Raw genomic sequence first — 14632 nt, 5'->3', positions numbered from 1 at the left:
CAGCTCTTCAAGTTAAATACAGAAAAAAGATTTGCAGTGAGGAGACATATAACAATTTAGTATTCCAGTAATGCCTTGCACATAGTGCTTCTTAGCATGACAAAGAAAAATGTGCTGCTACAAATACATGTGTATTTTTATAGGTTCACATTTGGGTTTTTTTTATCCAAATATCTTTCTGGGTGCCAGTAAAAAGAGCAGAACAGCTGATTTTTTAATCATCCCATCAAAGCCGTAATGTTAAGGACTGTGGGCAACTCTTAATGGCTTCTGATTAACAAATGAATGGTTGTTCCATACCCTTTAATTCAAATCCAAGATGCTCTGCCAATGCAGAAAGAGGACAAGGAAGAGAAAGAAAAAAAGAAAAACAGGTCTGTCAAAGATTTCTGAATATACAAAATATATACACACTGCGTGGTTAAAGCAGGTTAGCTTTTCCTATTCATTGTCTCAGTTGCAGTAACTAGGAACACAACGTATGCATTAATATGTTTTTAATTCCCACAAGAGGTATTGCTCCATGTAAAGAAATGTTCAAAGAGATAGCAATGGTAGTTAATCATGAATTCTCTAGAGATGAGACATGTCTGTTAGTACCTGAGATGGAATTCAGCTTTTAGTTGGAATAAACGTACACAGTTGGGAGACATATCCTGACACCAGAAAGGCCAGCATACATAGCTGCTGTAAGGATCTTGTAAAACTGTCTCCTGAACTTGCACGCCCGGAGTAGGCACTCGTCAATTTCACAAGCCTTTCCGGATGTGCAGGCCTTCAAACAGTTCCAAGCAAAAAGACACAAACTATTATCCTTAATTAATGAGGAGACTTCTGTGCACATAGTCTGAAGTCTGATCTCCGATACACAGGTGCATCCTGCAACACGGCTTTTAAAATCCACTGACATGCATGTTGACAGTGCATGTCTATTGGCTATAGTAGCTCTTACAGGGGTGTAGTTCATTGTGTATGCGCTGTACATAATTAATTATGCAAATATGTAGCTGCTTGTGCAAGACAACAATCCCTGAGAATCGAAAAATCAGAATTGTTCTCAAAGTTTCTTTGACGTTTATACTCTTCCACCTTTGACATACACTGTGACCTTGCTTTCATTAGAAAGAACAGGAGTAGTGCTGAATTAAACAAAAATCTGATCATATACCATTGAAACTTCAAATTAGTTAAAAATAAGAAAGCAATTTATGTTGGAGAGATATTGCTGAGAGAAATACAGTTTACTTAATAGCCCAACAATGCAGTTAAACTGAAAATATTCAAAATAGCTGAGAGTTTCTGTATATTATCACACCCAACGGGTGTTGATGGTTCAGCCTTATACAGGAAAACACCTATATGCATCAACAGCAGTCTTGCCTGCATGAACATTCAGACCCTGTATATACATCGTTGCATATAAAGCAGAGGCCACCATACACAAAACATGATCATTCCTAATTTGTGGATGTGAATGTTATTATGCTCCAATTTCCACAGTAACCAGTTTTGTGGTAGAGAAAGACAAGTTTTTCTCTGCGATTGTACTGAACTTTGGGGGATTAGCACTAACCCTCATGGACTACAGTAATAGTCTCATCTAAAGCAGGTTCCTCTTTTATACTCCATTTTTGAGTATTTTGCCATTTCCTTACCGCAGAGCCTCATTCTTCCCTGCTTTGCATTTTGAGTCACCATTTATACCCGGCCAAAGGGAGTGCAAAACGCTGCCATCTGGTAGCATTTCACAACCACTTTGCACAGGTATAAATGACAACACAAGATGGAAGGGCAGGAGAGAAACGGACCCAACTAAGGTATTCTTCCGAACCTTTTGTTTATCATGTAAACCCTGGTTCTAGATTTACTTTATTTCAGTTTTCTATCATGTCAATTGATTTTTTTAAATATATATATATGAAGATAATGTGCTAAGTTATGGAGCCATCTGATAAATGCATTGTTGTCTAGCTCAGTTGATTTACCCAGTAATTCATCTCCCGACATGACTTATTCTAACATTCCAAACGTCTGAGCAGCTTCAGATGGATGTGATTAAAAATATTTTCACAATATTTCCCCAGTTTGCAGAAATTTTAGCAAACATTTTTTATCTCAAAAGTTTTCACTTATCAGTTTTTTTGTATCCACTTTCATTTACTGTTCTCTAGGTTTGATCTTGAGTTTTTTATTTCATGCAAGGGGTTTTCTTCTTCATTGTCAGTTTTGATTGGTCAGTTTAGTCCCACAGTAGAATGTTTAAAAATAAAAAAATTTCTATTTGTAAATTGATACATGTTGCCTTAAGAAATTTCAGTAGAAAATTTCACAAAATGAAAATCAACCTGTTTCAAAAAGCAAAGGAACGAAACCATCTTGGAAGTTCTTGAAAGTTTTGTGAACTATTTTTATTTTTCAGCCAGCTCTTTATATAAATGGTTTCACGTTTCAGTGTGGTAAAGTTATAAACAACTGAAAACAGTGTGTTAGAATAGCAAGTTATAAGCAATTTTAACTACAGGCATCGTTACCTGTGTTGCCTATAATTAAATTAAACTGCCTGGGAATCATTCCCTACTTTCTTAAATGTGGAATTTCCCGTCCTGGTCCTCAGACAGGTGTACATCTGCAAAGAAATACCATATTTGGGGAGCAAAGGAGGAAACATTTCAAGGGCAGGTCAAATTCTTTTAAATAAAAGAGGTGTATGTTTGAAGTTGATCAGGGGTTCAGAATGTTACAATATGTACCTGTATTGTACAGGGGTCAAGCATCCCCGGGTACATTGGAAAGTCCTTGCAACTAAGAGCCAGATTTTCAAAGGTATTTAGACATCTAAAGATGCACCTATGCACCTAGTGGGATTTCAAGAGTTTCTAAGCATGTTAGGCACTCAAATCTTTTTGATGACAATGAAATTTAGGCGCCTAACCTACTTAAACATGTCAATAAATCCTATTAGGCACCTATTGGCATTCTTAGATGCCTAAATATCTTTAAATATCTGGGGCTTAGTCACTTAGGCACTTTGCATTTTAGCCCTTGGATAAATTTTTTTATATATATATCTGTTAAGGTAGCATTAAGTATTTAGGCATTGTATATTTAAACATAGGAAATGCATAGTTCTCATAATACCAATAATTTGCCTATATTACACATACAATCATTTTGATAACTACTTAGGGTACATAGGCCCAGGTTATTCAAAAGGACGCACTGCCAGATTTTCATTGGCTGAGCATCCGCAGTTGGAGCCATATTTTCAAAAATATTCAGCACTCAGAAGATCCCATTGTGACAATTATAGCCAGATGTTGGGTTTGGGGCTCTTTTGAAAATCTGGTCCTAATTGTGCTGGCTGAACCTTCCTGAAAAGTTTTGCTTTAATACATAATTTATTATACCCAACACAGTAGTCATCATTAAAAAACCAACATCTACTGTATCTGATATTTCATACTTCTGCAGTGTTTTTGGCATTTTCCATACCTAGAATTTACACTGGAGAATTAATACTGTGAGCCATAATTATATTTTCACTGGGGCCTACTATACGTGCTTGAGTTAATATTGCTACCAAACAAACATTTCCTGTCTTTTTTCAATTTAAATATTTAACATTAACTAGGCATTCACATAGCTATGTTTTTGCAATATGTACTATACAAATGCACAGCTATTACATCCTTGGGTAATCAAACGCAGTCCAGTTAGCTGAGACAGAATCAGCTGATCTAAAGTATCTTTATACCATTTCCTTTCTACTGGCACATGGTCAACAGTGTTCTGCACCAATATGCATTCACCAGCTTGGCATTTGTTAACAATCTCAGAGAGGGCGACTGAAGGTACTGCACATTTATGGCAAAAACCTTGTATCTGAGACATTTGAACTAATTTCATATTCAGTGAAGGATTTGGGAGCACATTTCCTGGCTCTCAGACTTTTTTGTGTCTATCACATTGCAGGAAACACAACTACAGGGAAAAGTTGATGTGAAAATAAAAATAATTTCAACCCTGAGCTGCCCAACAACGTTCAGAATGAAAGTAAAAAGTTGATATATATACAGGGGGACAGACAGTGTAAAAACTGAGGGAAGTTTTTTCAATTTAATGGATCCAAGTTGGCAGCTGCTCTTACTGCTCCAGCTCTGCTATTGGCCAAGATCACATCACTCTACGAGCTAAACCTCCTCACAGAAGGTCACTGAAGCAGCAACACCAATACAGGACTTAATAAAACATATGGGCACATGAGGGCTGGGATCTTAAAGATAATTAGGTGCCTAAAGATGCAGATAGGTGTTTTTTCCAAAAGGCTTAAGCACTAGGACTTAGACATCTACCTCACTTGGACACTTTTTTGTACATTCCAACATCTTTAGGCACCTAAGTGCCTTTGACAATCTGGCCCTTAGAAACCAACTGCCACTGAAATTCAATGGCAGTTGGGTACCTAGCTCCCCTAAACTTTTGAAAAATCCCACCATCGAGACTCAATTCATGCCTGGTGTAATTCCATGCAGATTGAGCAGAAAAGCAATATTCCCTTGTGCTGAGAAAGTGATTTCAAGACGCACTGTTCTGTTGCAAAATGATGACTTCTCTTCAGTAATTTCCCTAATCTTCTCCAGAGCTGGGTGGACTGTAAGAGGGCTGTGAGGAGAGAACAAGGTACCTGGTGGATCAGCCTCCCATGGAAGACAAGACAAACTGTATATGCACAGCTGGGGACAATTCGGGGTGTGTGTGTATGTGCAAACAGCTCCCCCTGTGGCATGTTAGGGAAGTAAAGGTTTTGCATTTTGCATCCTGTTCTCTACTTTTGGTCACAACAGAGGTGTCTAACAGGTAGCCCACCTCAGCCTGGGGCTTTGGGCATTATAGTCCACTTGCAGCCATTTTTCAGGGCATTCGTTCCCACCTCAGTTTGCAGACACACAGTTTAAAGGAGTTACTTTAAGGAATTAAGCCTCACAACCCCTTATTTTATAGAAGGAAAAATTGAAGCTAGAAAAGGTGAAGACCAAAATTTTCACACTTGAGTTCTTAAACTTAGGTACCCCAGTTAATATTTGGAACCAAAATACTGCATTTTCAGAGATACTAAGCACCCACAGCTCTTTAAAAGTCAAACCACTTGTATTTAGGTGCCCAACTATGTATTTAGGTGCATGCCTTTAGGCACCCAAGTTTGCAAATTTTGGTCTAAGTGACTTGCCAAAGGTCACACAGCAAGTCAATGTCACACCCAAAAACAGAGGCAAGTTCTCTTCAATCCCAGGCCAGTGATTTTACAATCAGACAGTGTGTCTTCTCTTACTACCCTAGTATCACAATAAACAACAATAAGGGCCTGCTTCTGTTCCCACGGAGTCACTGGAAACAGGAAGCAAACTCTACACAAGCTGATATCGCTGCAGCTGTGTCAGACGGTGAATACACTAGCCTGAGCAGTGCTGAAATACACGGGAGATGATGGCGCTGGTAAGTGATAATCTGAATCAAGTGTGGATGGGCCGGGCAATTCCCCCACATTGGAGCCGCAATGGGAAAGGGCAGTGAACAGATGTGAAGAAGGAATGCTAGCATTTAAAATTTATGTTTCTACCTTGTACGATGCTCCAGAGCAGAGCAGAAAAATTGGAGGAAACAGCCATGAAATATGGGATTCAAGTGAACGTGTTCCAAAAAAGAGGAAACCTTACTGAATCAAACGCCTGGAAGATGATACATGGCCCTGATCTACATCATAATCTGTAAATTGCCAACGTAGACAAGCCTGAATGCTATAGTACAGCAATATTCATCATTGGGTCACCACTTCACTCCTTAGAATAGGGCTTGAGTGGGAATTAAGTAATACATATGCCTTGTGCTGCCCCCCAACCCAGGGATGAATCTCACCCAGAGGACATAAAGCATACAAATAGCAAAGAATTAATTTGATGGTAAGTGCTATCACTGTTTTGTGGTGTCATTAGCAACACCTCGGGTAAGGAAAGGCATTTGTTCGGAGTATATGTTTTTAAATTGAGAGATTATTCCTTTAACTAAAACAATAATATGCTAAAATAGCATTGGCTGGAAAACTACTGCTGGAAGCGCTTTCTTTGTCTATTGTGACATCACAGTTGAGCTTCGCTGTGTATTTTCTCTGCAGCTGGGGTGGGTATAAGAATGGCAGACCTATGGTTATACAATCCCTGTTGATTTTCTGGCCACATTTTGCTTTAAAAATGTCAGGCAGGCATCTCCATGTGAATAACAATTCAAGACAAGATGGCCATCGTGGAATTGTAGATTTCTGGGACGGTATCTTTGCCGTAGCTCCCCGGGCCCCCAGAGCACCTAAAAAGCAAAGGTCAGGTGGTCAGTGCTCTCATAAATTATCCTCTTCAAGGCAGCTTTGGGTTGCCTGAGTGGAACTGGCCTCTGCAGCCCAACGGGTCTGAGAAAGAAAACCAGATGGAAAAAATCTGAGGGCAGGCACATAAAATTCTTGATAATAAAGTCAATGCTCATTCCACATAGGTTCAACTTTGCTCCAAAAAGTCTGGAGAACAATCCATGCTCTCCCCATAGAAACATGAGGAAAGGAGATGATGTGCTGAAGAGAATGGAATGATGGGTAATACTTCAATTAGCCCATAACTTTTCATTAATTGCATAGCAACTTAGCTTGCTCAGTACCTTATTAATAAAAAAAACATAGCAGGTTTTTGCTGGTACTGCAAAGCGTATTAGCAGGCTCCTGTGATTACTATGTAATTAACCTTAGTAGGTCCCAATGTGTAACCTGCACTGTAGTTCAGAACTGAGAAATAACCCTGTTATTATGATAAACCACTAACTCCCTGTAATTACCCGGCCACAACATGCCACAGTAATTACCCTACAATTAAGTGGTCAGCAGTTATCATATCACCAAAGGGTAGATGCGTGATGATTGTGGAATTTAAAGTGTTACAATGTTGTTGTTGAATTCAGATGAATAAGAGACAGAGGAGGAAAAAGAGGAAGGACAATGACAAGGATATACAAGTTTGTTCTTTTTATGAGGACATACTTTCTGTGATCCAGGACTGTATCAAACAGAAGTAAATGTTCTGCCCTTTATTCTTCTCCCTATATCTTGGTTATCACATAGGAAATAAATTGTTCAATAAATTAAGTGGTGTGCATAGAAAGGGTGAAATTCAGGTGTATGTACCACTGAAAACCCATTAAAGCCCTATATTGAGGACTTATGTAGTGCATGGGAGTGAATTTTGCCTCAAATGCATAAAACCAGCACAGAGTGTGAGTCCAAATCATATCTGCTCCGAGAGGATCAAGCATATCTTTAACATGAAGACCCCTCACTTTGGGTAGGAATCCCCTTGATTTCAAAAGGGGATAGACTGGGCCCTAAGAGACACAGTGGATTCTGCTTAATAGCAACCTCTCGGTTCCCAGTTAAAAGCGGCTATTATCTGGAAGTTGCCAATAAGCAACTTTTTTTCAGGGGGAATACATAGAAAAATGAGCATGGAACAATGATGAATTGTACAGTACACTAGTTGTGAAACTATTTATTAACTTTCAGTATGAAGAAAACCAAACATGGCACACAGTAATGGACACATGATGTACCACAATGCTTAGAGCAAATTTAGGAGTTTGCTGTGTGTCACAAGAAATAGTGTAAAGTGGAACACCACTCTACAGTACTGTATGAAGCAAAAGCTTTTAAAAAAAACCCAGAGAAAACTTATCAAACACTTACAGTACAATGTCTCCGTATGCTGAACAGTACTGTACTGAGTGCTCCTTATGTGTTACACAAATTGAAGCAGCAAAAGATTTTATAACAAATACAAAAAATTATATAAGTAAAAATGTTTTTAAGAACAAAATTTGTCCAATGTTCTCTGCATTCTACATGTTGCCACCTCCACCTGCAAATCTTTCTCAGGTTTACATGCAGCCTCAGAACCGTTCTCAAAGCCATGACTCTGGCATATCCTGCCAAAAATGTCCCCGGCACGTAGCTGCTCTGTGGGGGAATGCTCTTTGGGTTCATCATCAAAGGCACTATTCTCTGGTGCCTCATCAGCCTGGTGGGGCTTTCCAGCCACTGCTGTCTCCAGGAGTTTAACATAAGAAAGCTCCCCTTCTATTTCCAGATGACCGTCAGACTCAACAATGGCCTCAAATTCCTCTGCGGTTGGGTTTTCAGGAACAGAAGCACTGGCCAGCACATCAGTGTCCACCATTTTCGGTTGGTGAAAACCCTCCCTTTTGAAGTGGTTTAGAACAGTCTGGGGAGAACAGAGGCCTCTGACTCCATAGCAAGATGAAGTTAATCAGATCTGGGTTTTTTGGCAACGTCCACTGCTCGCAGGTGTGGGTCAGTATCCAGAGAGGCAATAACCCGTGCATTAAGACAAGCACAGCAGTGACCTTTGACATTTTTAATGACACATGTTCATTGGCTGCATGACTGAAGTTGTGTTCAGAGGCAAGAATTTTAACACGACGTGCGACAGCTCTACATTAGCTGAATGAGCCAAGCAATTGTCAATTAAGCGGCACATGTATCAGTCTTGTAGCTGCAGCTTCCTGTTCCAGCCACTCCTCAAACAGCACACTTGACATCCATGCACTGGTTGAGTTTCTGTAGATCGCAGGTAGATTTCAGTGCTCTTTAGGGAAACAACGAGGGCGCTTGTGCTTTCCAATCACCATCAGAGGCTGTTTCTCCATCCCATCCATGTTTGCACAATACCATAATGTGATGCAACCCATAGCTTTTTTCCCTCCTGTACACCCTTTATTCAGCATGACGAGGTGGATCGGGAAAACCCCGGTAGAAGAGACAAGTCCCAACTGCACTGAGGATGCCATGTGGCTGGTACTGTTCTAGAATGCTGAGTAGGCTGACTGCCCGCCATTCAGTAGCTGTCGGAAGGTCAGTGTCTTGTTTCTCACCAGGCTCCTGATGCTGAACCACCTTGTGCTGGGCTGTCCACCGACTGAGCCAGCCATCTGAAGAGGTAAAGTCCTTCCCTTGCTCTGCTGCCAGCTAACTTGCTTACGTAGGCCCCCCAGGACCCAAACTTTATCAGTGAAAGCTAGGTTCACATGTTTGGAAGCCATGGCACACAGCTGAAGCACTCAGCTGTGCTTACTCAAAGGACTGGGTCCTGGAAATATGTTGCCATTAACTGGAAGCTGCTATTAAATCTACGGTATTTATTATTACAACTGATCATCCTACAAACAAGATCAATCTCCACTGATAAATCTGGATGGCCCTATTTCTGAAAGATAGTACTAATCAGCTGAAAAGGAGGAGAGCTTTGGGGAAGATTAGATGCCAGTTAGCAGAGCTAGTGTGGAAATATGCAATGCTGTATCCAGTTTGTTTCCAGCTTCAACCATGGTAGATATCCCTACGTTCTGGAGCAACTGCACAAAGCTGAGAAATTCATCGAGACTCGTAATGGGGATGTGGTGTCTGACACCGGGGCTGCAGGCGGAAATTGCTTCTGACTCAGAAGATCCTCTAGGAAGGCAGTTTTCACAGGAAAGAGTGATCAGTGAGGAGGCCACCCTGTCTTGTGTATGGAAAGGAACCTTATGATGGTGCAGGGAGCATGCTGTTGAGATTATTGTACAGAACATAACCAGTGAGTGTCCAGGTAAAGGGTTGATAGAAGATGTGGATTCCAAAGGGACTTTCTTAGATTAATAAATGTCTATCCCCGCATCTACCACCAGAAAGCAAAGAATTCTTTGAATTCATAATGTCTACAATAGGGAAATGACCAGCTGTTGTCCATAGCAGCAAGTGCTGGGTCATCCCTGGCCCCTTCTCACCTTAAGATAAAAATGATTTTGCTGCTATAACAGATAGGGCAAAACTGTCTTCAACACACGGTTCCACCAGGTCTCAATAATACTTTCTAGAATCCACATCTGCAGAGGCGATTTCAACTACAGAAAGGGAAACTTGTACAGGAACGTTCAGTTACATACCTTCACATATGATGGCCATGCTTCAAATATTCACATTAAGCAGAATCTAACAGACGCATATAGCTCACATACCTCTAGAAATCCAGGATACATTTTCATAAAAGGTTCCACCAAAAGCAAAATTGCTGGGATATACACTAACTCCACAACATTGACTGCTCAAGTAAATCTTTCCCATTCCACATTTTCATGTCACTATACTGAGCACTGTGCAGTAAATACATATCTCCCCACTTAGAAATAGGGCCTGAATAATGAGCTCCTATGGGACTACAAAATTCAGGGCAAAGTTGATTCTCTCTCTAAGGATTAGAAGATGCTGATGTATGATTTCTCTGCAGACTGGTGCGAAGCCACCAACTGACTTATCAAAATTACATTTTTAAAAGAAGCTAAGTACAAAATCTGGAAGAAAAATGGGGATTATACTAGGTTAAATCATAAATTAGTGTAAGTTAGCTCCATTCTAGGTCATAGACGTCAACTTTAATATCGTCGTCAAGCAGCAAGTAAAGCAGCATACACACTTAGAAAAATCAACAGCAAGATGAACAGGAAAAGAGTGAATAGCAAACTTGAGGTGAACTTTCAGGACTCAGAAGAAAAAAACATAAATGGACCCAGCAGAATTCTACACTGTGTCACAAAATTCTAAACTGTTCCACAAATCTCAGCTGGATAAAATTTAAATATAGACATTTGAGTTAACATGCTGATCCCTGAACTGTCTTCGCGGGAAGGGGTGTTGTTTATAGCACTAATTTTTTCAATGCCTCCAGTTCACCAGGGTGTGAGGGAATTATCTCTGTGTTTTACAAAACCCTTGGAGACCTGTTGACCAGAGCTCTGGCAATCTTTTCAGGAGATGGTTGAAAAAGAGGGCTCTCCCAGTCCCTTAGGATATTGTTGTATAAAACGGAGGAGGACAGATCTGATCTCAAGAAATGGTGACCAATATTGTTACTGACTAAGGGCTTGGTTGAACACGCCACCACTTATGTTGGTATAACTTATGTTGCTCAGGGGTGTGAATAAGCCAACCCCCGAGTGACTAAGTTACACTGACCTAAGCACCGGTGTGGACAGCGCTATGTTGGCGGAAGAGCTTCTCCCACTCACACAGCTACCGTCTCTCACAGAGAAGATTTTATTATGCAGACAGGAGAGCTCTCTCCCATTGACACAGAGCATGGTCACCAGACACACTACAGAGGTGCAGGTGCATCGGTGCAACTGTAGCACTTCTAGTGTAAACTAGCCCTAAGATTCTTCAGAAAGTCATCTTTGCAAGAGCGGTGGTTTTGGCACCAGCCCTGTGACACAAGCGTATACGTGTGCAGAGAAAGGAAGGTAAAGACTGTCCCCAAGTCCCAGCATGGGTGCTCTCGTGAGATCCACTGATAAAATTCCCCACGTCAACCGGAGTCATCATGGTAACAACATCACATCCAAGAAGAGGTATTGCTGAAGTTGGAAACAAAATAGTCCCTCATGTGGCTGAGACATTTTATTGTTGAAGCATAAGTGGAGGGAAACTTGCCAAGTATTTTGAAGAGCTTTGCTGCTGCCTTTAACTCTAGATTCAGTATTAAACAGTGCAGTCTTTTGGGAAGGACCACTAGGGGTTTAGCTCCTTCACTAAGGAACGACAAGACCCGATTTTCCTCTACCATACACTGGTTTTACTATCATTACTCCTTGACTTCAATATAATAACTCCCTCATTACACCAGGGTGAATGAGAGAAGCCTAAGACCTGACCACAAGTGCAGAAATCACAACTCTTAGGGTTTCCCTGGGAGATGAGAATCCAACCCAGGAAAACTCAGACTTCCCAAAGAAAATCCAGTAAATGTTCTGAGACAGATATTGAAACCCCATGCAGTATCTTTGGGGACCATTTATTAAATGTCATAATGGTTGATGTATGATTGCGTTCTACTCCATGGGGGAGGGTCACCTCAGCTCCTCCGGGAATTAAAAACAGTGGGGGGAGATTCAGGTGAGTCACTGAGTTTAAAAGGCTGAGTTTGAATTGACACAGGGTTTCTTTCTGATCCAAAAAACAGACAGGTTCTTCTGTCCAAGAGGGGCCTCAACTCTTGTGGAAGGGTTGGAAAGACTGGCCTATGAGGGCCCCATAAGACTGGCAGGTGGCTTCTGGTAAGCGGTGTGTGTTTAAATCTGTTTATTGTATTTATTATGTATTCTCCATAATGCTTTAACCTTAAGAATAAATGTGCTTGCTTAGAAAGAGCTGGGTGGTAATTTGTAACTGCTGGCAATATGCTGGTCGTAGCCCTCAGAGAGAAAGCAATGCACAGGCACTGGCAGACTGGCTTGCTGGGGATATCACAGTGTAAGGCAGGGAGCTGTGCAGCCTTAAAAGCCCCAGTCAGAAGGGAGTGGGACAAAGGTCCCTGCCCAGAGACAGGTGATGGCTGGACACCTGACTGGACACTCCTGGAGTGGACTATGAAGAGGGAAATACAGGTGCAGATACCCTGAACTTGTGATGTGTTCAGTACTGGAGAATCTCTGACCATTTTATTGCTAATATTTATTTAGCAGCAACATACCCACAGCTGCAAGAATATCACCAACATTAATTCGGTTTTGCTGGCGATTCCCCGAAGGGTGAAGTGCTCAAGAGGAAGAGAAATATAACCTGAGTGGTTAGGAGAGGATGGGATTGGTTAGATTAACTCAGTCTTCCTTTTGGGAAGCAATTTTGTCTTAAATTTTGGGAAAACACAGTGGCAGCATGTTTTGACTTAATGGGTTTTGCCCCTGAGACCTGCCTAGGCTTAGGAACATGTAGTCACCTTAATGCCAACAAGAAGACAATGCCCCACTGTTCAAGATATCACAGAATATCAGGCAATGGCGTATTTCAATAAATGAAGTGTTGGACTAAACCTGGAAATGATTCTGTCACTTGCACCTGAGAATTTATCTCGACATCTATGACTCCCATGACTTTAGCACGTGAACTCCTATTAAGATGCCATATTCTGTCGACTTAGCACTCTCAGGTTGTCCCAGACACTTGACTCCCAAGGTTATAGAGAAGTAAGTGCAGTGTGAACTTCCAGCAGTGTATCGGAGTATGTGCTATAATGTCAGTGAAAAGGCTAATAAAAGCCTTATGAAGTACGGGTTCCCAGGTTGTTAAAGGTCCACCTACAAGCTGAGATCACTGACCACCTGATTGTGCTTTGTCCCTATATCACTTCACATCATCACACAGCTAGGTCCCTCTGTGCTGGCCAGATGTCTTGGGAAAGTTTATAACAATCTGTGCAACTAATGGAACTGGACCCTGGGGTTGGACACTGTGCCCCAGTTAGTGATGCTAATAAAACTGAAAACCATGAGATCTGGCTAAGTGTGCTGTGACAGCTCAGTCAGGAAAAGAGAGAGAAGACTCTACTGAAGAGACAATAGCTGCTGCAGCTATGGCTTTAAGAGGCTTCCTCAGCCAGGAAAGATCAACATTACATCCAAAGCCGTGGCTCCTTATGGAACAGGGTTATATGGGAACAACCAATGGAATGGTTTTATGGAGTAGGGATTGTGCAGTCAGTGCGATGCAGCTGCAACGTTTTGTTAGCAAATGATGTTGTTGAGTCTCGATCTAGCTCTTTTGCTGCATTTCAGGCTACAGAGTCATAATGCAGGAAAACAGAAGCAAAAGATGGTGGAAATCTAAGTAAATAAAAATATTTTGATGTATGTGTAGTGCAGCCATGTGGTGCCCAATAATGTTTTATGCGAAAGAAACATTTTGAAGTGAATGTGAACAAAAGAAACAGACAAAATTTCTACTTCTATAAAGCTTAAGAATCCAAGAAAGCTGCTGCTATTACTGAGTCCTGTGATCTGAGCTAGAGCTGGGCACCCAAGCACAGTATAACTGAAACTGTAGTATGCTTAAAACAAGGATTTAAAACTGTTTTAACATAGTTCTATGCAAGCATATGGGGCTTCATCCAAAGCCCATTGAATTCAGTGGAAAAACCTCCAGTGACTTCAAAGGCCTTTGGACAAGGCCCATGTTTGGGGCCAAATACAGACCGACAACTCTTACTGGTGTCAGTGGGAGGTGGATAATTATATCTGAGGGCAGAATTTGGGCCACACACTGGAGTTTTAAATTTTCTATGGGAAACTATTGTCCCTTGCATTGCAAAAGAGACTTTATAGGTAACATTAAGTCATCATGCCGCAACATTCATCACTTTTTCAGGCTACAGAATGATAGTTCTGTACTGTAAACTTCCAGTCCAGTCACTGTACCATATATAGTCAAGGGGCTAAAGGGAGGGGGGGAGGTAACTGCGCTATAAGACTATGCAAAGATATAAAAGGGTGCTGATATGCATGAGACGAAGCTTGTTGACACCTCAAGATACAGCAGGGGCTTAATAAAGAAACACCGAAAAATTACAAACATGGAACACAAATAGTGTAATTCTTTTAAACTTACAGTTTGATTTAGCTATTGTTATGAACAGTGGGATGGGGAGAGAGCAGGCATAATGGGTGGTAAGACTGTGACATTAAAGTCAACTCAGCCAATCAGGCAAGCTAACTTTTCTTC

The 14632-nt window shown here is 41.1% G+C and overlaps 1 protein-coding gene across 1 annotated transcript in view; it reads right to left on the bottom strand.

Annotated features, from left to right (window-relative positions):
- The window catches only part of NRG2 (neuregulin 2), a 293910-nt gene that overhangs the window by 30312 nt on the left and 248966 nt on the right, over positions 1-14632 (bottom strand). Inside the window, exon 7 of the mRNA XM_065409469.1 lies at positions 301-324. Within this exon, the coding sequence (XP_065265541.1) occupies positions 301-324 (24 nt within the window). The remainder of the gene's footprint in view (positions 1-300; positions 325-14632) is intronic.

Source organism: Emys orbicularis, chromosome 8, assembly GCF_028017835.1.
Source record: "Emys orbicularis isolate rEmyOrb1 chromosome 8, rEmyOrb1.hap1, whole genome shotgun sequence".
Lineage (NCBI taxonomy): Eukaryota > Metazoa > Chordata > Testudines > Emydidae > Emys > Emys orbicularis.
Note: the sequence above shows the minus strand (reverse complement) of the source record. Positions and strands in the feature narration are given on the sequence as shown.